Raw genomic sequence first — 22,989 nt, 5'->3', positions numbered from 1 at the left:
AATCCCTTTGGTTGGAAAAGCCCCTCAAGATCATCGAGTCCAACCATAACCCACTCCCAGCACTGCCCCGTGTCCTCAGAACCTCCTGTCCGTCTGTCCAGCCCTCCAGGGCTGGTGACTCCAGCACTGCCCTGGGCAGCCTGTTCCAATGCCCCACAGCCCTTTGGGGAAGAAATTGTTCCCACATCCAACCTCAACCTCCCCTGGGCAACTTGAGGCCGTTTCCTCTGCTCCTGGCGCTTGTTCCTGGGGAGCAGAGCCCGACCCCCCTGGCTCCAAGCTCCTTTCAGGCAGTTCAGAGATCAGAAGGTCTCCCCTCAGCTCCTGTTCTCCAGCTGAACCCCCAGCTCCCTCATCACCATGGCAGCCCCTCTTTCAGCCCCAAAACTCGGGGGTGACATCGTCCCAAGGGTCCCTCTGCCCCCCCCGGGACCACCACCCCGGCCCTGCCCGAGCAGCGGGGGCTCCTGCGGGGTTGCTGGGCTGAGCCGTCCCCAGGGACGCCGCTCCACACGGTGTCACCGCACCGGCGCCAGGGCTGCGTGCCCGCCGGACCGCGCGGTGCCGCCTGCTTCCCGCAGGCTCCCGGGCCAGCCCCTGCCTGGATACCGGCAGCTCTCCAGACAACACACTCCCACATGCCACAAACATCTTGCCCAAGCGGTGCCGCCCCTTCCCCAGCACGGTACCCACGGGCTGGCACCGCGGCGGGGCCGCAGAGCCCCATGGCCACAAAGGGACCCTCGGCCACGCGCGGTGCCGCTGCTGTTTGGTGCCCACCGAGCACTCACGGCACCAGGGAGAGCAGCGGGGCGATTGGAGCTGGATGTGGGGCTGGGGACAGGGCGTGGGGCTGGCGACACAGACCGGGGTATTTGGGTGACTTAGGTGGCGACAGTGTGGCTTGGCCTTGTTTTGGGCAATTCAGGCTCCACTTGCTCACCCAGAGATGTGAGCAAGGCTGGGGGATGGGGGAAGGGTCCCTTCTGCCCCCCAAATGCCGCGGTGCTGGGTCTGAGTCAGGTTGGTCACCCTGGGGCTGCAGCCTGAGGTTGGGCAGACACAGGTGGTTCAAGGGGACACAGCGATTTGAGGGGACACGGTGATTTGAGGGGACACAGTGATTTGAGGGGACATGGCCGATTCGAGGGGACACGGTGATTTGAGGGGACATGGCCGTGCAGGAGGGTTGGGGACTGGGGGTGGCAGGGGCTGCCCAGGGAGGGAGCCTGGGGGGAGCTGCCTGCAGGACGTGGTGCTGGGGCGGTGCTGGGGGTTTTTGGGCGATGGGAACAAGGTTGGAGGCCGCTGGGGATGAGAGCAGCGCAGGCACGCTGGCCCGGCCGAGACCCATCCTTCGCGGAGGGCACAGCGGCCGCTTTGGGGACAGGGCCACCTGCCCACCCTGCAGCGCGTCCCTCGCCTGCTCACACCGCCCCTGGGGACACAGCGCAGGGTGGCGCGGCCGCAGGACCCCCACGGCCGGACCCGGCACGGCGCGGGGGGCGTGGGGCGGGCTGTCCCGCGTTGCGGGCAGGGCCGGGCCGGTGTGTCATCCCAGGGGCGGGGAAGGGAAAGGTTTTAAACCTGCTCGTGTCCGGGCAGGAAGCAGCGGCGAAGCTGCGGGGCTGCGGCAGCGCGGGGAGCGCGTCCTGCGACCACCGCGGCAGGTGGGAGCGGTCGGGCCGAGCGGGGCCCGGCGGAACATGGCGGGGTGTGAGGGGCCGCATGGCAGGGGGCGCATGGGTGGGTCTGGGTATGCGAGGAATGCGGCGCTGCCGGCGCTCGCCGGGCTGCCTGGGCCGCAGCGGGTGCCGGGCTGCGACAGCGGGCGCGGGGCGGGGGCGGGGCGGTGCTGTGGCACAGCGGGCACCGCCGGCATCGCGGCTGAGCACAGCCCGAGGATGCTGGTCCCGGGCCCTGACGTGTCCTGGGAGCGGGGCGGGAGGTGGCGCCTGCCGGGCAGGACCCTGCAGGGGACGCTCTGTGCTGCCTGGGGCTGCCGTGGCACAGGGGGATCCGTGTGCCCCAGGAGGGGGCAGCGGGTGACACGGGTGGGACGGACTGTGCTGCCTCGGGGTCTGAGGGCACGGGGACAACGGGTGACACGGGTGGGACGGCCTGTGCTGCCTCGGGGTCTGAGGGCACGGGGACAACGGGTGACACAGGTGGGACGGCTCCTGTGCAAGGTCTGTGCTGCCTCGGGGTCTGAGGGGCACAGGGGCAACAGGTGACGTGGGTGGGATGGTCTCTGCTGCCTCGGGGTCTGAGGGCACGGGGACAGCGGGTGGCACGGGTGAGACGGCTCCTGTGCAGGGTCTGTGCTGCCTCGGGATCTGAGGGGCACGGGGGCAACAGGTGACACGGGTGGGATGGTCTGTGCTGCCTCGGGGTCTGAGGGGCTCAGGGCCAGCAGGTGACATGGGTGGGACGGCTCCTGTGCAAGGTCTGTGCTGCCTCGGGGCCTGAGGGGCATGGGGACAGCGGGTGACACGGGTGGGATGGTCTGTGCTGCCTCGGGGTCTGAGGGGCACGGGGACAGCGGGTGACATGGGTGGGGCCGCTCCTGTGCAGGGTCTGTGCTGCCTCGGGGTCTGAGGGGCACGGGGACAGCGGGTGACACGGGTGGGACGGCTCCTGTGCAGGGTCTGTGCTGCCTTGGGGTCTGAGGGCACGGGGACAGCGGGTGACACGGGTGGGATGGTCTGTGCTGCCTCGGGGTCTGAGGGGCACGGGGACAGTGGGTGACACGGGTGCGATGGCTCCCCTGCAAGGTCTGTGCTGCCTCGGGGTCTGAGGGACGGAGACAATGGGTGACACGGGTGGGACGGCTCCCGTGCAAGGTCTGCGCTGCCTCGGGGTCTGAGGGCTCGGGGGTCGTGGGTGACACGGGTGGGATGGTCTGTGCTGCCTCGGGGTCTGAGGGCTCGGGGGGCGCGGGTGACACGGGTGGGATGGTCTGTGCTGCCTCAGGGTCTGAGGGGCACGGGGACAGCGGGTGACACGGGTGGGATGGTCTGTGCTGCCTCAGGGTCTGAGGGCTCGGGGGGCGCGGGGCCATCAGGTGCCGCGGGGGGGCTGCAGTGGCGCAGGGCACACGGACCGGCAGCACCGCTGCGGTACCCGGTGAGGTGGGTACGTGGGGCTGTGGGATCGTCCCCTGTGGGTGGGTGTGAGCCCATCCCCCGGAGGAGCAGCCCCGTCCAGCACCTGAGGGGCAGGAGCCGTCAGTGGGACATGCTGGGCGTCCCCGAGTGTCCCAGCAGCCTGCCTGTCCCTGTCCCTGTCACCCTGCTGTCACGGCCCCAGCCAACCTCTGTGCTGCTCTCCCTCCCCCTGAAACACCCCCAGCCCAGCCGGTCCCACCAGAGACCCCACAGACTCCTCTGGCCCCACCAGGCTCCCACCCACAGCCCCAGCCCTCCCCAGGTCTGCTGCTCCCTCCTCTGCCACCCCCTCCCGAAACTGTGCCCCCACCCGGCCAGTAAAACCTGTCCCTGCTCCCAGTCCCTCCCCAGGGCCCCCAGCAGCTTCTCCCTGCTCAGCCAGGTGCACACTGTGGGTGCAGGTGTGGGTTGTCCACGGGACACAGGGCAGAATGTGGGTGCAGATGTGCAGGGTGTCCACAAGACATGGGGCAGCTGTGGGTGCAGATGTGTGAGGTGTCCATGAGATGTGGGGCAGATATGTGGGTGCAGATGTGCAGGGTGTCCATGTGACGTGGGTGCAGATGTGCGGGGTGTCCATGGGACATGAGGCAGCTGTGGGTACAGATGTGCGTGGTATCCGTGGGACGTGGGTGCAGATGTGCAGGGTGTCCATGGGACGTGGGTGCAGATGTGCGGGGAGTCTGTGGGACGTGGGTGCAGATGTGCGGGGTGTCCATGGGACGTGGGGCAGCTGTGGGTGCAGATGTGCGGGGTGTCCATGGGACATGGGTGCAGATGTGCGGGGTGTCCATGGGACGTGGGGCAGCTGTGGGTGCAGATGTGCGGGGTGCCCATGGGACATGGGTGCAGATGTGCGGGGTGTCCATGGGGTGCACGGGAAGATCCTCGTACCACGATTCACACCCGGGAGCTGCGCGGCCGCACGGTGCCGTGGTGTGAAGGGGCCGTGCACACGCACGTGGCACATCCCGGGCTCACACCAGCGCATTCCCTGACGCCGGCAGACGCCGAAGGCGCGGAGCGGCGGTGCCGCTGCCAGGGCGAGCTGCCCGCGTCGGGGAGAGACCGTGGCCATGGGGAGGGGTGCGGGTGCCAGCGCCTGAACCAGTGCCAGGAGCTCCCCGGCTCGGTAGGCAGAGTCGGTTACTAAAAGTTTCCATGGGGCTGACGCCCGCTGACGAAAGGAGCAGAGTCCTCGCCGTGCCGCACGCCCGCTGCCTCCTCCCTGCCCGCGGTGGGCAGGGGGCTCCACCTCAGCCCCGGGGGTCCTGCGCGGCCCCCAGCCCTGCCGGGGTCAGGGTTTCACGCTGTGCGGTGTTACGAGCAGCAGAGCCCAAAGCCCCTCTGCCCACCGGTGCCCGTGGCCAGCGCGGGTCTGGGATGTGCGGGACCTGCCCGGGCTCCCCGGTACCGCAGCTCGCCCAGCACTGCCCACCCGGTGCCACGGCACAGCCGGGCTGAGCTCAGCTCCGGCCACGCGCGACACAGCCTGCGCCATCCAGCCCGGCATCCCTCTGCCGGGACGGGGCTGCGGTGCTGGGAGCAGCGCTTCCAGCCCTGCCGGGTGGCACAGGGCCGGGGCCAGGGGGGCAGAGCCGGGCGAGGGGCTGCCAGCCCCACTGTGTGTTGATGTGCGCATGGGCTGCCCAGAGCCAGCACCACGGGTCTGTGTGCCCAGCGTGAACCTGCGGGACAGAGGGGACAGAGCGAGGCAGGGACCCCCTGCTCCACCACAGCCCACGCACAGCTCCTCACTGTCCCCACCAGGCAGAGACCCCCGGTCACAGCCCTGCTCTCCTCCTTGGCTGCCCCAAGGCGGCTCAGGACCGTCCCGCCCGCTGTCCCCACCTCTTGGCACCGGGTGCAGCCCTGAGCCTGCAAACACAAACACCTTTGCCTGGGCAGATCCTCTCGCGCTGACATCACAGGGCGGACGGCGCCGTTGGGCCCTTTCCCCGGGACGGGCAGCGACGCCGGAGTGCGCTGGGACAGGAGCCGGGCTGAGGAGGAGGTGCTGGGCCGGGCGGGGGGTGCGGGACGGGCTGGGTCACAGAGCCCATGGAGAGGCTGGTCCCGAGGGGAGTGGGTCCCTGGCACCGCACTGGTGGCACTGGTGGCACCGCCGGCACTGCCAGCACTGGTGGCACTGGCACAGCACTGCCAGCACTGGCGTGCTGCCCCGCATGCCCCGGTGTTTGCTGTGGCAGCACGGGGAAGGACGTTGGTCTGTGAGCCCTGGGCAGGATCTGTGCCCCAGAGATACGGCTGGTCCCCACCGTCCCCGAGCAGAGCCACCGCCGCGGGAGGGTCAGTGTGGCACCGGCGCTCCCTGGAGCTGCTGTGCCAGCGCTCGCCAGCTCTGCCTCCGTGTGCCACGGACAGCCCGGCTCTGGCCGTGTCCTGGAGCTGGGACCGGTGATGCTGGTGGATGAGGCCTCATCAGCCGGGCCTCACCTGCCTCCGCAGAGCTGGCACAGCCCCGGCACAGCCGCTCTGCACTGGTGCCAGAGGTTCTGTTAAGGGATGGGGCTCGGGAGGGAACAGGAGCCACGTCCGCAGCCCCGCGCAGCAGGGGCCCCCGCTCTCCAGACCTCAACCCCCGCTCCCGGCTGCAGAAGCGGCCGCCAGCACCAGGACCAAAGGTCCCGGGCACAGGAACAGTGTGGTGCAGGAGCCTCTGCAGCGTGTGCCGCAGCGTGGTGCCGTGGAATCACAGGAACATTTTGGTTGGAAAAGCCCCTCAACATCACAGAGTCCAACCATAACCCATCCCAGCACTGCCCCCTGTCCTGAGAACCTCCTGTCCGTCTGTCCAGCCCTCCAGGGCTGGTGACTCCAGCACTGCCCTGGGCAGCCTGTTCCAATGCCCCACAGCCCTTTGGGGAAGAAATTGTTCCCACATCCAACCTCAACCTCCCCTGGGCAACTTGAGGCCGTTTCCTCTGCTCCTGGCGCTTGTTCCTGGGGAGCAGAGCCCGACCCCCCTGGCTCCAAGCTCCTTTCAGGCAGTTCAGAGATCAGAAGGTCTCCCCTCAGCTCCTGTTCTCCAGCTGAACCCCCAGGTCCCTCAGCCGCTCCATCACACTTGTGCTCCAGCCCCTCACCAGCTCCGCTCCCTGCTCTCACCTCGCTCCAGCAGCTTGGCCCCGGCAGACAGACCAGTGCCAGCACCAGCAGCAGCCCCAGCGTACTGGTGCTCCCTGGAGTTCCTGCTTTTGGCTGGCGCTCTGCCCCAAGCCCAGCTCCATCCAGACCTTGAGACGAACCCTGCACAGGCTGTTGGCCACACGTGTGTGACAGCTCGTGGGGACTTTGTGCCTCACCAGAGCCAGCCCGGTGCCCACTGGTCCCATGGGTGCCTCTGCTCCAGCCTCTCATGCGGACGTGTCCCTGTGCACCCTGCAAGCCCAGCTCAGGAAGCAGGGGCTGCTCGCCTCTGCCAGGCCTGGCTCAGCATGCTGGGGACAGGGACACGCACAGTGCCCTGGCCGTGCTCGGCCTTTGGCTGTTACATCCTCCTGCCTCAGAAGTGCTTCTTTTTCTTTTTCCCCCCATATTTCGCATGCAAACCACAGAAAAGCTGATTTCTCACTGGGCTTTCCCATTCTCTCCCCTCTGCAGAGTCTTGAGAGCTGTGAGAGCAGCGCAGTGCGAGGATGGAGAGCCAGCCGGCGGTGAACGGCCACGCTGTCCCCATCGCTCACCAGGACAACGTGCCAGGAGCAGACCGGCTGTGCCAGGACAGGCTGCCTGGGAAACAGAAGAAAGCAGCTGGCGGGGACGTGACCGTGATGGATGCTCCCAGCGAGGCAGCTGGCAGCATCGCTGGAGTCTGCGTAGGGGCTTCGAAGAAGATAATGAGCTTTTATGATGCCACCAGAGAGCATCTTCTGAGTCTGGATCCGGCACTCTTTCTTCTGGAGGCCCAGGCGGCCACGGGCTCCATCGTTGACCCGGTGGCGCACCGGCAGGTGTCCGTGGCAGAAGCCGTGCAGCTGGGGCTGGTGGGGCTGGAGCTGAAGGAGAAGCTGCTCACCGCCGAGAAAGCGGCCACCGGCTTCCTGGACCCCTACACCGAGGAGAAAATCTCGCTGTACCAGGCGATGCAGAAGGAGCTGCTGGGGAGGGAACAAGGCTCCCGGCTGCTGGAGGCCCAGGTTGCAACCGGAGGCGTCATCGACCCGGCCACCGGCCAACGGCTCCCGGCAGATGTTGCCTGCGAGAGGGGATATTTAGATGAAGAGATGAGACAGGTCCTCTCTGACCCCAGCAACGAGGAGAGCAAAGGGTTCCTCAACCCCAGCACTATGGAGAGGGTTACCTACACGGAGCTCATGAAGAGCTGCGTTGTTGATCCGGTCTCGGGCTTCCTCCTGTTGCCCCTGCAAACCACGCTGGCGGGGCTGGGCGGGAGGGTGAGCAGCAGGGAGCTGCTGGACGCCGGCATCGTCAGCCCCGACGCGTTCCGAGCTCTGGAGGAGGGAAAGGTTTCTGCCCAGGAGGTGGCAGAGAACGAGTCCGTTCGGCGGTTCCTGCGTGGGACGAGGAGCGTGGCCGGCGTCGTCCTGCCCTCCGGCGAGCGGAAAAGCCTTTACCAGGCGCTGAGAGAGCACCTCCTCCTGCCCGGGGCCGCCCTGGCGCTCCTGCAGGTCCAGGCCTCCACCGGTAGCCTGGCAGACCCCATAAAGAACAAGAGCTATTCGGTTGATGAGGCTGTGAGGGTGGGTCTCATCGGCCCAGAGCTCCATGAGAAACTGTCTTCAGCAGAGAAGACCATCACCGGCTACAGGGACCCCCGCACTGGAGAAATGCTCTCTCTGTTCCAAGCCATCGGGAAGGGTTTTGTCCCCAGGGATCACGGCATTTGCCTCCTGGAGGCTCAGATGGCCACAGGGGGTATAATCGCTCCAGGCAGGCACCTCCGTGTCCCCACAGAGACAGCCTGCAGGTGGGGGTACCTGGATGAGGCCACCAGACAGCTCCTCTCCAGCCCTACCGATGACATGAGGGCGTTCTTCGACCCCAGCTCCAAGGAGAAGCTGCTCTACGCAGAGCTGCTCAAGCGCTGCGTCACCGATCCCAACACCGGGCTCCTGCTGCTGCCACTTGGTGGAGACAGCAGAGAAGGATCTGAGGGCACCCAGCTCTTCTTTGACCACAGCAGCCAAACAGCTCTGGAGAACACGAAGGTGTCCGTTGCTGCAGGCAAATTCAAGGGAAAGTCAGTGTCCCTCTGGGAACTCCTCTTCTCAGACTACATCCAGGCCCAGCAAAGAGCTGCTCTTGCCCAGCAGTACCTCGCAGGAACACTCTCCATGCAAGAACTGGGCAAGGCAGTCAGTGCCACCATCGAGGAGATGGCTTCCACTGCTAACGTCACCTTTGAGGGACTGAGGGACCGGGTGACAGCCGACCAGCTCCTGAGCTCTGAAATCATCAACCAAGATTTGTTCAAGAAACTGAAGGAGGGAGAAACGTCAGCCAAAGAGGTTGTCAGCATGGACACGGTCAAGAAGTACCTGCAAGGGACCGGTAGCATCGGTGGGCTCCTCCTTCCTGACTCCCAGGAGAAGATCAGCATCTACCAGGCCAAGCGGAAAGGACTTCTGAGGCCAGGAACGTCTCTGATCCTCCTGGAGGCGCAGGCTGCTACGGGATTCATCATTGACCCAGCTGCCAACAAAAGGTATTCCGTGGATGAGGCCTTAAGAGCGAACGTCATCGGCCCAGACGTTTACGACAAGCTACTGGCCGCAGAGAAATCCGTCACTGGCTACAGAGATCCCTACACAGGCGACAAGATCTCCCTGTTCCAGGCCATGACCAAGGAGCTAATTGTCAAGGATCACGCCATCCGCCTGCTGGAGGCCCAGATCGCCACCGGCGGCATCATCGACCCCGTCAACAGCCACCGCATCCCCGTGGAGGTGGCCTACAAGCGCGGATACTTTGACAAGAAGATGAACGTCATCCTTTCTGACCCCAGCGACGACACCAAGGGCTTCTTCGACCCCAACACGCACGAGAACCTCACCTACCTGCAGCTGAAGGAGAAGTGCATCACCGAGCCGTCCACCGGGCTCTGCCTCCTGCCACTGAACAGCAGGAAGCGCCAGTTCATCGACGATGCCACCAGGCGGGTGTTCGGGAGCTCCTGGCTGCCCGTCAGGTTTGGGCGGCTGCGGGGGGAGAAGGTCTCTGTGTGGGACCTGCTCAACTCCGAGTACTTCAGCGAGGGCCGGCGCCGGGAGATCTTCAACCACTACCAGCTGCGGAAACTCACCCTGGAGCAGATCCGAGTCATGTTAGAGGAGGAAATGAAGAAATGGGCCCCCATCAAGTTCCCAGCCATGCGGGGCAGCGTCAGCGCCTACCACCTGATGGAAACGGGAGTCATTGACAAGGTCCTGTTTGAGAAGGTGCTGGAGGGGTCCGTCACACCAGAGGAAGTCCTGCACATGGACTCAGTCAGAAAGTACCTCTATGGCTCCGGCAGCATCGGAGGGATCGTGCTCCAACCATCAAACCAGAGGATAAGCATTTATGAGGCCATGAAGAAAAACCTCATGGTGCCAGGAGTGGCTCTCCCGCTGCTGGAGGCCCAGGCTGCCACAGGCTTCATCATTGACCCCGTGAACAACCAGAAACTCTCTGTGGATGACGCTGTCAAGGAGGGAGTCATTGGGCCAGATGTCCACGAGAAGCTGCAACACGCAGAAGGGGCTGTAACAGGCTACAAAGATCCTTTCACGGGCAAGAAGATCCCTCTCTTCCAGGCGATGAAGAAGGGCCTGATTGCTGACAAACAGGCCATGCAGCTGATGGAGGTGCAGATGGCTACGGGAGGCATCATCGACCCAACGTGTGGCCACCACATCCCCACAGAATCCGCGCAGAAGCGAGGGTGCCTGGACGAGGACACGAGCAAGGCCCTTTCTAAGCCCGGTGATGACAACAGGGCCTTCTGCGTCCCGGACAGCAGGGAGACCGTGACCTACGCCGAGCTCATCAAGCGCTGCCAGAAGGACGAGGTCTCCGGCTTCCATCTGCTGCCTCTGGCACAGGCGGCTGCCCCAGCCCACACCGACGAGCAAATCCAACGCATTTTTAAGGAAACCGTGGTGAAGGAGAAAGGGGTGTCCCTCTGGGAGCTGATCCACTTCGGGTATTTCACTGAGGAGCAGAGGAGCGACTTCGTGGAGAGGTTCCGCTCCGAGGAGGTGTCGCTGCAGCAGTTGGTGGCTCTTGTCCTCCGGCTGGTCAGGGAGATGGAGATGCAAGCCTGCAGCCACATCACCCTGGAAGGCTTGCGGGGCAGCGTCCCCGTTGTCTGGCTGCTGGATGCCGGCATCATCACTGAGAAGGTGTTTGAGGAGCTGGCTCAGGGCATAAGAACTCCCGAGGAGGTGGCTGCGATGGAGAGCGTAAAGAGGTACCTGCAGGGCACAGGCAGCATCGCCGGTGTGTTTGTAGAGGCATCCAAGAAGAAGATGAGCTTGTACGATGCCATGAAGAACAACCTCCTCCTCCCTGGGGCTGCTCTGCGGCTGCTGGAAGCTCAGGCAGCCACCGGGTACCTGACGGACACGGCCACCAACCGCAGACTCAGCGTGAGGGATGCCGTGAAAGCCGGTGTGGTTGGTGAGGAGCTCACCGAGAAGCTGCTCCTGGCTGAGAGGGCAGTGACCGGGTACACAGACCCCTACACCGAGAGCTCCATCTCAGTGTGCCAAGCGCTCAGGAAAGAGCTGATTCCCCTGGGAGATGCTGTTCCCCTGCTCGAGGCCCAGCTGGCCACCGGAGGGGTCATCGATCCCATCCACCACCACCACCTTCCGCTGCAGGCTGCCCGCAGATACGGCTTCTACGACGAGGAGCTGAACCAGACCCTCTCTCAGCTGAACGACACCACCAAGGTCTTTTTTGATCCAAACACCAAGGAGAACGTGACCTACCAGCAGCTGAAGGACAGGTGCACCCAGGAGGCTGAGTCAGGCCTCTGGCTCCTTCCTCTGTCAGAAAACGCCGTGTTTTGTGTGGATGAGCAGACCATGGAGGTGCTGAAGTCTGTGACGGTTTGTGTCAACATAGGGCGGTTCAAAGGACAGACCGTGTCAGTCTGGGACCTTCTCAACTCTGAATACCTCTCAGACAGCAAGAGAAGAGAGCTGGTGCAAAAGTACAAGGATGAGAAAGCTGAAGTACTGCATGAAATCGTAACCATTGTCACCACCATCATCAAGGAGACTGAGACACAAGGCAAGAAGTTTGCATTCCAGGGCCTGCGGAAAAGAGTGTCTGCCAGTGACCTCTTCCAGTCTCAGCTGATAGACAAAAAAACCCTCGATGAGCTCAACCAGGGGAAGAAAACGGTCAAAGAAGTCACTGAGATGGACTCTGTGCGCAGGTACCTGGAGGGCAGCAACTTCATCGCAGGTGTCCTTATACAACCGAGCAATGAGAAGATGAGCATCTACCAGGCCATGTGGAAGGGCATCCTGCGGCCAGGGACAGCCCTGGTGCTGCTGGAGGCACAGGCTGCCACCGGCTTCATCATCGACCCGGAGCAGAACAAGAAGTATTCGGTGGAAGAGGCATTAACCGCTGGTCTGATCGGAGGGGAGATTTTTGAGAAGCTGCTCTCTGCAGAAAGAGCTGTGACGGGCTACACCGACCCCTACACGAAAGCCCAGATATCCCTGTTTGAAGCGATGAACCAAGAGCTGATTGTGAAGAGCCACGGCATCCGCCTGCTGGAGGCCCAGATCGCCACCGGCGGCATCATCGACCCCGTGCACAGCCACCGCATCCCTGTGGAGGTGGCCTACCAGCGCGGGTACTTCAACCAGGAGATGAACCAGGTCCTGTCCGACCCCAGCGACGACACCAAGGGCTTCTTCGACCCCAACACCCACGAGAACCTCACCTACATGCAGCTCCTGGAGAGATGTGTCCAGGATCCAGAGACTGGGTTGTACATGCTACAAGTTGTGCAGGAAGGAGGAAAGTACTTCTACATTGATGAGCTTACAAAACAGGCCTTGCGCTCAACGCCTCTTGAAGTCAGAGTTGGAAAGTTTAAGGACCAAAGAGTTTCCGTCTGGGAAATCCTCTGTTCTCATTACATCTCTGAGCAGAAAAAGAAAGAACTAGTGATGCAGTACAAATCCAAAACCCTCACACTGGAAGAGCTTATAGCGCACATCCTCAAAATAATTGAGGATACAGAGCAAAGAGCAGAAGCCCTCAAGGTTAGAGGACTCCGGGGGGATGTGTCTGTAGCGGAATTATTTAACTCTGAGATAATCGACAAGAAAACTCTTGATCAGCTGCAGGATGGGAGCCTCACGCTCGGTAGCCTTGCAAAGAGGGAGACCATCAAAAGGTACCTGGATGGCACTGGATGCATTGCCGGGGTTCTGCTCCCATCAAGGAAGGAGAAGATGAGCATTTACCAGGCCCTGGAGAGGGGTCTCCTCACGGAGCAGTGTGCCCTGGGGCTGCTGGAGGCGCAGGCTGCCACCGGTTTTCTCATCGACCCGCAGAAGAACAAGCAGCTCTCTGTGGACGAGGCCGTCTCCTCCGGGCTGGTGGGCAGCGAGCTGCACGAGAAGCTGCTGTCGGCAGAGAAAGCCGTGACAGGACACACAGACCCTCGTGCAGGAAATAAGATCTCCCTGTTCCAGGCCATAAAGCAAAAGATAACGGGGAAGGAGGACGGGATCCGCCTGCTGGAAGCCCAGATCGCCACCGGCGGCATCATCGACCCCGTGAACAGCCACCGCCTGCCCACCGAGGTGGCCTACCGGCGCGGATGCTTGGATGAAGATATGCTTCTCCTGCTTTCCGATCCAGATCATGGCAGCAAAGGTTTTATAGATCCAAACACTCACGAGAAAATCAGTTACAGTCAGCTCCTGCAGAGGTGTTCCAAAGACAGAGACACTGGATTGTACCTGCTGCAGGTCATGGAGAAAGCGGCTGACTATTTCTACATCGATGAGCAAACAAAAAACGCCCTATTATGTACAAAGGTACAAGTGCCTGTTGGAAAATATAAAGGACAAGTATTGTCACTGTGGGAACTGCTCTGCTCTGAGTACATCACAGAAGAGAAGAGAAAGGAACTGGTGAAAAAATATAAAGAGGAATCCCACCACATTCTACAGGGAATCATTGATACGATACTAAAAATCATTAAGGAAAAGGAAGAGGATAGAAGTGACGTCTGGTTCCAAGGACTCAGACAACAAGTAACAGCATCAGAGCTTCTCAGCGCAAAGATAATTACGGAAGAAACAATGGAAAAACTCCATGAAGGAAAAGAGTCGGCACAAGAAATAGCAAAAATAGAGACTGTGAGACGATACCTTGAGGGAACTGGGAGCATCGCGGGCGTGCTGGTGCCCTCCAAAGCCAACCCCGGAAAGATGGAGAAGATGAGCATCTACGCGGCCATGTGGAAGGGCATCCTGAGACCAGGGACGGCTCTGGTGCTGCTGGAGGCGCAGGCGGCCACCGGCTTCATGGTGGATCCGCTCAGCAACCAGAAGCTCTCTGTGGACGAGGCCGTCTCCTCCGGGCTGGTGGGCAGCGAGCTGCAAAAGAAACTCCTTTCTGCAGAGAAAGCCGTGACAGGGTACACGCACCCCTGCACGGGGCAAAAGATGTCACTGTTCCAGGCCATGAAGAAGGAGCTCATCGTCAAGGAGCACGGCATCCGCCTGCTGGAGGCCCAGATCGCCACCGGCGGCATCATCGACCCCGTGCACAGCCACCGGCTCCCCGTGGAAGCTGCCTACCAGCGCGGCTACTTCGACCAGGAGATGAACCAGGTGCTGTCCGACCCCAGCGACGACACCAAGGGCTTCTTCGACCCCAACACCCACGAGAACCTCACCTACATGCAGCTCCTGCGCCGCTGCGTGCCTGACCCGGACACGGGGCTGCTCATGCTGCAGCTCATGGACAAGGGCTCCGTGCTCTACCAGCTGAGCGAGGACGCCCGCCAAGCCCTGCAGGCCGCCCGCATCAGCCTCAGCGTGGGGCTCTTCCAGGGCCAGAGCGTCACCGTCTGGGACCTGCTCTTCTCCCGCTACGTCCCCGACCACCGGCGCCAGGACCTGCTGCACAGGTACAAGGTGGGCACGCTCACCATCAACGAGATGATCACCCTGCTCACCTCAATCGTCACTGAGGCTGAGGGACACGGTGACACCCTGGCCAACACACAGACACAGACACAGCAGGAGGCACCAGCACCGGCCCAGAATGGTGATTCCTTGAGCTCCCAGCAGCAGCGGGAGCAGGAGCTGGAGTGGTCCCTCAAGTCCTACACCATCCAGGTATCCGCTGGCAGCTTCCAGGGCAGGAAGGTCTCCCTGTGGGAGCTGCTCTTCTCCAAGTACATGTCCGAGGCCAAGAGGCGGGAGCTGCTGGCGCAGGTGAGGTCCGGGAGCCTGGCGCTGGAGCAGTTGGCCGGGCTCCTCACCGGCCTCGTCCAGGAGGCAGAGAAGCGCAGCAGCAAGGTCACGTTCAAGGGCCTCAGGAGGCAGGTGACGGCCTCGGACCTGCTGGACTCGGGCATCATCGACAAGGACACGCTGGCCGACCTGGAGCAGGGCTCCAAGACGGTGCAGGAGGTGACGCAGATGGCCTCCGTCAAGCGCTACCTGGATGGCACGGGCTGCATCGCCGGCGTGCTGGTGCCCTCCAAGGCGGACCCCACCAAGATGGAGAAGATGAGCATCTACGCGGCCATGTGGAAGGGCATCCTGAGGCAGGGCACGGCGCTGGTGCTGCTGGAGGCGCAGGCGGCCACCGGCTTCATGGTGGATCCGCTCAGCAACCAGAAGCTCTCTGTGGACGAGGCCGTCTCCTCCGGGCTGGTGGGCAGCGAGTTGCACGAGAAGCTGCTGTCGGCAGAGAGGGCCGTGACGGGCTACACCGACCCCTACACGGACGCCAAGATCTCCCTGTTCCAGGCCATGAAGAAAGGACTCATCGTCAAGGAGCACGGCATCCGCCTGCTGGAGGCCCAGATCGCCACCGGCGGCATCATCGACCCCGTGCACAGCCACCGGCTCCCCGTGGAAGCTGCCTACCAGCGCGGCTACTTCGACGAGGAGATGAACCAGGTGCTGTCCGACCCCAGCGACGACACCAAGGGCTTCTTCGACCCCAACACCCATGAAAACCTCACCTACCTGCAGCTCCTGCGCCGCTGCGTGCCCGACCCGGACACGGGGCTGCTCATGCTGCAGCTCATGGACAAGGGCTCCGTGCTCTACCAGCTGAGCGAGGACGCCCGCAAAGCCCTGCAGGCCACCCGCACCAGCCTCAGCGTGGGGCTATTCCAGGGCCAGAGCATCACCGTCTGGGACCTGCTCTTCTCCCGCTACGTCCCCGACCACCGGCGCCAGGACCTGCTGCGCAGGTACAAGGTGGGCACGCTCACCATCAACGAGATGATCACCCTGCTCACCTCAATCGTCACTGAGGCTGAGGGACACGGTGACACCCTGGCTAACACACAGAAACAGACACAGCAGGAGGCACCAGCACCAGCCCAAAATGGTGATTCCTTGAGCTCCCAGCGTGAGCTGGAACTGGAGCGGTCCCTCAAGTCCTACACCGTCCAGGTATCCGCCGGCAGCTTCCAGGGCAGGAAGGTCTCCCTGTGGGAGCTGCTCTTCTCCAAGTACGTGTCCGAGGCCAAGAGGCGGGAGCTGCTGGCGCAGGTGAGGTCCGGGAGCCTGGCGCTGGAGCAGTTGGCCGGGCTCCTCACCGGCCTCGTCCAGGAGGCAGAGAAGCGCAGCAGCAAGGTCACGTTCAAGGGCCTCAGGAGACAGGTGACGGCCTCGGACCTGCTGGACTCGGGCATCATCGACAAGGACACGCTGGCTGACCTGGAGCAGGGCTCCAAGACGGTGCAGGAGGTGACGCAGATGGCCTCCGTCAAGCGCTACCTGGACGGCACGGGCTGCATCGCCGGCGTGCTGGTGCCCTCCAAGGCGGACCCCACCAAGATGGAGAAGATGAGCATCTACGCGGCCATGTGGAAGGGCATCCTGAGGCAGGGCACGGCGCTGGTGCTGCTGGAGGCGCAGGCGGCCACCGGCTTCATGGTGGATCCGCTCAGCAACCAGAAGCTCTCTGTGGACGAGGCCGTCTCCTCCGGGCTGGTGGGCAGCGAGCTGCACGAGAAGCTGCTGTCGGCAGAGAGGGCCGTGACGGGCTACACCGACCCCTACACGGACGCCAAGATCTCCCTGTTCCAGGCCATGAAGAAGGAGCTCATCGTCAAGGAGCACGGCATCCGCCTGCTGGAGGCCCAGATCGCCACCGGCGGCATCATCGACCCCGTGCACAGCCACCGGCTCCCCGTGGAAGCTGCCTACAAGCGTGGCTACTTCGACGAGGAGATGAACCAGGTGCTGTCCGACCCCAGCGACGACACCAAGGGCTTCTTCGACCCCAACACCCACGAGAACCTCACCTACCTGCAGCTCCTGCGTCGCTGCGTGCCCGACCCGGACACGGGGCTGCTCATGCTGCAGCTCATGGACAAGGGCTCCGTGCTCTACCAGCTGAGCGAGGACGCCCGCCAAGCCCTGCAGGCCGCCCGCACCAGCCTCAGCGTGGGGCTATTCCAGGGCCAGAGCATCACCGTCTGGGACCTGCTCTTCTCCCGCTACGTCCCCGACCACCGGCGCCAGGACCTGCTGCGCAGGTACAAGGTGGGCACGCTCACCATCAACGAGATGATCACCCTGCTCACCTCAATCGTCACTGAGGCTGAGGGACACGGTGACACCCTGGCCAACACACAGACACAGACACAGCAGGAGGCACCAGCACCGGCCCAGAATGGTGATTCCTTGAGCTCCCAGCAGCAGCGGGAGCAGGAGCTGGAGTGGTCCCTCAAGTCCTACACCATCCAGGTATCCGCTGGCAGCTTCCAGGGCAGGAAGGTCTCCCTGTGGGAGCTGCTCTTCTCCAAGTACATGTCCGAGGCCAAGAGGCGGGAGCTGCTGGCGCAGGTGAGGTCCGGGAGCCTGGCGCTGGAGCAGTTGGCCGGGCTCCTCACCGGCCTCGTCCAGGAGGCAGAGAAGCGCAGCAGCAAGGTCACGTTCAAGGGCCTCAGGAGGCAGGTGACGGCCTCGGACCTGCTGGACTCGGGCATCATCGACAAGGACACGCTGGCCGACCTGGAGCAGGGCTCCAAGACGGTGCAGGAGGTGACGCAGATGGCCTCCGTCAAGCGCTACCTGGATGGCACGGGCTGCATCGCCGGCGTGCTGGTGCCCTCCAAGGCGGACCCCACCAAGATGGAGAAGATGAGCATCTACGCGGCCATGTGGAAGGGCATCCTGAGGCAGGGCACGGCGCTGGTGCTGCTGGAGGCGCAGGCGGCCACCGGCTTCATGGTGGATCCGCTCAGCAACCAGAAGCTCTCTGTGGACGAGGCCGTCTCCTCCGGGCTGGTGGGCAGCGAGTTGCACGAGAAGCTGCTGTCGGCAGAGAGGGCCGTGACGGGCTACACCGACCCCTACACGGACGCCAAGATCTCCCTGTTCCAGGCCATGAAGAAAGGACTCATCGTCAAGGAGCACGGCATCCGCCTGCTGGAGGCCCAGATCGCCACTGGCGGCATCATCGACCCCGTGCACAGCCACCGGCTCCCCGTGGAAGCTGCCTACCAGCGCGGCTACTTCGACGAGGAGATGAACCAGGTGCTGTCCGACCCCAGCGACGACACCAAGGGCTTCTTCGACCCCAACACCCATGAAAACCTCACCTACCTGCAGCTCCTGCGCCGCTGCGTGCCCGACCCGGACACGGGGCTGCTCATGCTGCAGCTCATGGACAAGGGCTCCGTGCTCTACCAGCTGAGCGAGGACGCCCGCAAAGCCCTGCAGGCCACCCGCACCAGCCTCAGCGTGGGGCTATTCCAGGGCCAGAGCATCACCGTCTGGGACCTGCTCTTCTCCCGCTACGTCCCCGACCACCGGCGCCAGGACCTGCTGCGCAGGTACAAGGTGGGCACGCTCACCATCAACGAGATGATCACCCTGCTCACCTCAATCGTCACTGAGGCTGAGGGACACGGTGACACCCTGGCTAACACACAGAAACAGACACAGCAGGAGGCACCAGCACCAGCCCAAAATGGTGATTCCTTGAGCTCCCAGCGTGAGCTGGAACTGGAGCGGTCCCTCAAGTCCTACACCGTCCAGGTATCCGCCGGCAGCTTCCAGGGCAGGAAGGTCTCCCTGTGGGAGCTGCTCTTCTCCAAGTACGTGTCCGAGGCCAAGAGGCGGGAGCTGCTGGCGCAGGTGAGGTCCGGGAGCCTGGCGCTGGAGCAGTTGGCCGGGCTCCTCACCGGCCTCGTCCAGGAGGCAGAGAAGCGCAGCAGCAAGGTCACGTTCAAGGGCCTCAGGAGACAGGTGACGGCCTCGGACCTGCTGGACTCGGGCATCATCGACAAGGACACGCTGGCTGACCTGGAGCAGGGCTCCAAGACGGTGCAGGAGGTGACGCAGATGGCCTCCGTCAAGCGCTACCTGGACGGCACGGGCTGCATCGCCGGCGTGCTGGTGCCCTCCAAGGCGGACCCCACCAAGATGGAGAAGATGAGCATCTACGCGGCCATGTGGAAGGGCATCCTGAGGCAGGGCACGGCGCTGGTGCTGCTGGAGGCGCAGGCGGCCACCGGCTTCATGGTGGATCCGCTCAGCAACCAGAAGCTCTCTGTGGACGAGGCCGTCTCCTCCGGGCTGGTGGGCAGCGAGCTGCACGAGAAGCTGCTGTCGGCAGAGAGGGCCGTGACGGGCTACACCGACCCCTACACGGACGCCAAGATCTCCCTGTTCCAGGCCATGAAGAAGGAGCTCATCGTCAAGGAGCACGGCATCCGCCTGCTGGAGGCCCAGATCGCCACCGGCGGCATCATCGACCCCGTGCACAGCCACCGGCTCCCCGTGGAAGCTGCCTACAAGCGTGGCTACTTCGACGAGGAGATGAACCAGGTGCTGTCCGACCCCAGCGACGACACCAAGGGCTTCTTCGACCCCAACACCCACGAGAACCTCACCTACCTGCAGCTCCTGCGTCGCTGCGTGCCCGACCCGGACACGGGGCTGCTCATGCTGCAGCTCATGGACAAGGGCTCCGTGCTCTACCAGCTGAGCGAGGACGCCCGCCAAGCCCTGCAGGCCGCCCGCACCAGCCTCAGCGTGGGGCTATTCCAGGGCCAGAGCATCACCGTCTGGGACCTGCTCTTCTCCCGCTACGTCCCCGACCACCGGCGCCAGGACCTGCTGCGCAGGTACAAGGTGGGCACGCTCACCATCAACGAGATGATCACCCTGCTCACCTCAATCGTCACTGAGGCTGAGGGACACGGTGACACCCTGGCCAACACACAGAAACAGACACAGCAGGAGGCACCAGCACCAGCCCAAAATGGTGATTCCTTGAGCTCCCAGCGTGAGCTGGAACTGGAGCGGTCCCTCAAGTCCTACACCGTCCAGGTATCCGCCGGCAGCTTCCAGGGCAGGAAGGTCTCCCTGTGGGAGCTGCTCTTCTCCAAGTACGTGTCCGAGGCCAAGAGGCGGGAGCTGCTGGCGCAGGTGAGGTCCGGGAGCCTGGCGCTGGAGCAGTTGGCCGGGCTCCTCACCGGCCTCGTCCAGGAGGCAGAGAAGCGCAGCAGCAAGGTCACGTTCAAGGGCCTCAGGAGACAGGTGACGGCCTCGGACCTGCTGGACTCGGGCATCATCGACAAGGACACGCTGGCTGACCTGGAGCAGGGCTCCAAGACGGTGCAGGAGGTGACGCAGATGGCCTCCGTCAAGCGCTACCTGGACGGCACGGGCTGCATCGCCGGCGTGCTGGTGCCCTCCAAGGCGGACCCCACCAAGATGGAGAAGATGAGCATCTACGCGGCCATGTGGAAGGGCATCCTGAGGCAGGGCACGGCGCTGGTGCTGCTGGAGGCGCAGGCGGCCACCGGCTTCATGGTGGATCCGCTCAGCAACCAGAAGCTCTCTGTGGACGAGGCCGTCTCCTCCGGGCTGGTGGGCAGCGAGCTGCACGAGAAGCTGCTGTCGGCAGAGAGGGCCGTGACGGGCTACACCGACCCCTACACGGACGCCAAGATCTCCCTGTTCCAGGCCATGAAGAAGGAGCTCATCGTCAAGGAGCACGGCATCCGCCTGCTGGAGGCCCAGATCGCCACCGGCGGCATCATCGACCCCGTGCACAGCCACCGGCTCCCCGTGGAAGCTGCCTACAAGCGTGGCTACTTCGACGAGGAGATGAACCAGGTGCTGTCCGACCCCAGCGACGACACCAAGGGCTTCTTCGACCCCAACACTCACGAAAACCTCACCTACCTGCAGCTCCTGCGTCGCTGCGTGCCCGACCCGGACACGGGGCTGCTCATGCTGCAGCTCATGGACAAGGGCTCTGTGCTCTACCAGCTGAGCGAGGACGCCCGCCAAGCCCTGCAGGCCGCCCGCATCAGCCTCAGCGTGGGGTTCTTCCAGGGCCAGAGCGTCACCGTCTGGGACCTGCTCTTCTCCCGCTACGTCCCCGACCACCAGCGCCAGGACCTGCTGCGCAGGTACAAGGTGGGCACGCTCACCATCAACGAGATGATCACCCTGCTCACCTCAATCGTCACTGAGGCTGAGGGACACGGTGACGCCCTGGCCAACACACAGACACAGACACAGCAGGAGGCACCAGCACTCGCCCAGAATGGTGATTCCTTGAGCTCCCAGCAGCAGCGGGAGCAGGAGCTGGAGTGGTCCCTCAAGTCCTACACCATCCAGGTATCCACTGGCAGCTTCCAGGGCAGGAAGGTCTCCCTGTGGGAGCTGCTCTTCTCCAAGTACGTGTCCGAGGCCAAGAGGCGGGAGCTGCTGGCGCAGGTGAGGTCCGGGAGTCTGGCGCTGGAGCAGTTGGCCGGGCTCCTCACCGGCCTCGTCCAGGAGGCAGAGAAGCGCAGCAGCAAGGTCACATTCAAGGGCCTCAGGAGGCAGGTGACGGCCTCGGACCTGCTGGACTCGGGCATCATCGACAAGGACACACTGGCTGACCTGGAGCAGGGCTCCAAGACGGTGCAGGAGGTGACGCAGATGGCCTCCGTCAAGCGCTACCTGGACGGCACGGGCTGCATCGCCGGCGTGCTGGTGCCCTCCAAGGTGGACCCCACCAAGATGGAGAAGATGAGCATCTACGCGGCCATGTGGAAGGGCATCCTGAGGCAGGGCACGGCGCTGGTGCTGCTGGAGGCGCAGGCGGCCACCGGCTTCATGGTGGATCCGCTCAGCAACCAGAAGCTCTCTGTGGACGAGGCCGTCTCCTCCGGGCTGGTGGGCAGCGAGCTGCACGAGAAGCTGCTGTCGGCAGAGAGGGCCGTGACGGGCTACACCGACCCCTACACGGACGCCAAGATCTCCCTGTTCCAGGCCATGAAGAAGCAGCTCATCGTCAAGGAGCACGGCATCCGCCTGCTGGAGGCCCAGATCGCCACTGGCGGCATCATCGACCCCGTGCACAGCCACCGGCTCCCCGTGGAAGCTGCCTACCAGCGCGGCTACTTCGACGAGGAGATGAACCAGGTGCTGTCCGACCCCAGCGACGACACCAAGGGCTTCTTCGACCCCAACACCCACGAGAACCTCACCTACCTGCAGCTCCTGCGCCGCTGCGTGCCCGACCCGGACACTGGTCTTTATTTCCTCCGTATTGTTAGAAAATAGTTTTATAACCTTTGGCATTTTTTCTTTATGATGGCATTGCTGATGAATGAAGCTCTTTGAGTAACTCTTGTGCTGGTGGTATAATTCCTTTATTTTTTTTTTAGACTCCTCTTTTCTAATTTCTGCTCTATTCAGACAATCTCTGTACTGTTTTCTTTCCTTTTCAGTAACCCACCAACATCAGGTTCAGCTTTTAAGTGGCTCCACAAGCACTCCGGCACAGCCTATTCAGCCTCTGTCTTTAGTGTTTCTGAAGGCAGGAGTCAGCTCAGCATATCTCACATAATTGTGGTGAAATGTTTTGTCCTGTTTTCTCATCCAGGTTTAAATGATGTATGGATTTCATGGTTTGGGAGGTGTAGTGAGAATGGTATTTTTATTCTTCTTCTAGTCTGTTTTCTTATGCCCCAAGAACACTGACATATGGAGTCACAGAATCATTTTGGCTGGAAGAGTCTGTCAGGATCTGCCCAGGGCAGTGGTTAAGTCACCATCCCGGAGGTGTTTACAGGGCTATCAACGAGCTTCTTAGGGACACGGTTTAGTGCTAGAGTGAGGTTATGGTTGGGCTTGATGACCTTGAGGGTCTCTTCCAACCAGAATGATTCTATGATTCTGTGTTCAAGTCCAACCATTAACCCAACACTGTCCAGTGCATCACTAACCTGTGCCCCTAAGCACCACATCTCCATCTGCTTGTTCCTGGGGAGCAGAGCCCGATCCCCCTGGCTCCAAGCTCCTTTCAGGCAGTTCAGAGATCAGAAGGTCTCCCATCAGCTCCTGTTCTCCAGTTGAACCCCCCAGGTCCCTCAGCCGCTCCCATCACACTTGTGCTCCAGCCCCTCACCAGCTCTGGTCCCTTCTCTCCACTCGCTCCAGCACCTCAAGGCCTTTCTTGGTGTGAGGGGCCCTACACTGACCCCAGGGTTTGAGGAGGGGCCTCCCCAGAGCCCAGCACAGGGACGATCACTGCCCTGTACACTCACTTTACTCACACACCGTGCTTTCCATCCCTCCAGTTCTCCATGGAGCTTCCATAGTCTCCATGT

At 62.9% G+C, this 22,989-nt stretch overlaps 1 protein-coding gene across 1 annotated transcript; it reads left to right on the top strand.

Moving 5' to 3' along the window:
* Positions 1-1,579: 1,579 nt before the first annotated feature.
* On the top strand, positions 1,580-22,017 carry EPPK1 (epiplakin 1). The gene is made up of 2 exons (XM_065830177.2): positions 1,580-1,670; positions 6,792-22,017. Exon 2 carries the CDS (start codon positions 6,827-6,829, stop codon positions 21,938-21,940), a length of 15,114 nt encoding a protein of 5,037 aa, XP_065686249.1. The 5' UTR covers positions 1,580-1,670; positions 6,792-6,826; the 3' UTR covers positions 21,941-22,017.
* Positions 22,018-22,989: the final 972 nt, after the last annotated feature.

The sequence above is a fragment of the Patagioenas fasciata genome, chromosome 2, assembly GCF_037038585.1.
Source record: "Patagioenas fasciata isolate bPatFas1 chromosome 2, bPatFas1.hap1, whole genome shotgun sequence".
In the NCBI taxonomy this organism is placed as follows: Eukaryota; Metazoa; Chordata; class Aves; order Columbiformes; family Columbidae; genus Patagioenas; species Patagioenas fasciata.
The sequence above is the reverse complement of the archived record's forward strand: the minus strand, read 5'-3'. Positions and strand labels throughout refer to the sequence as shown.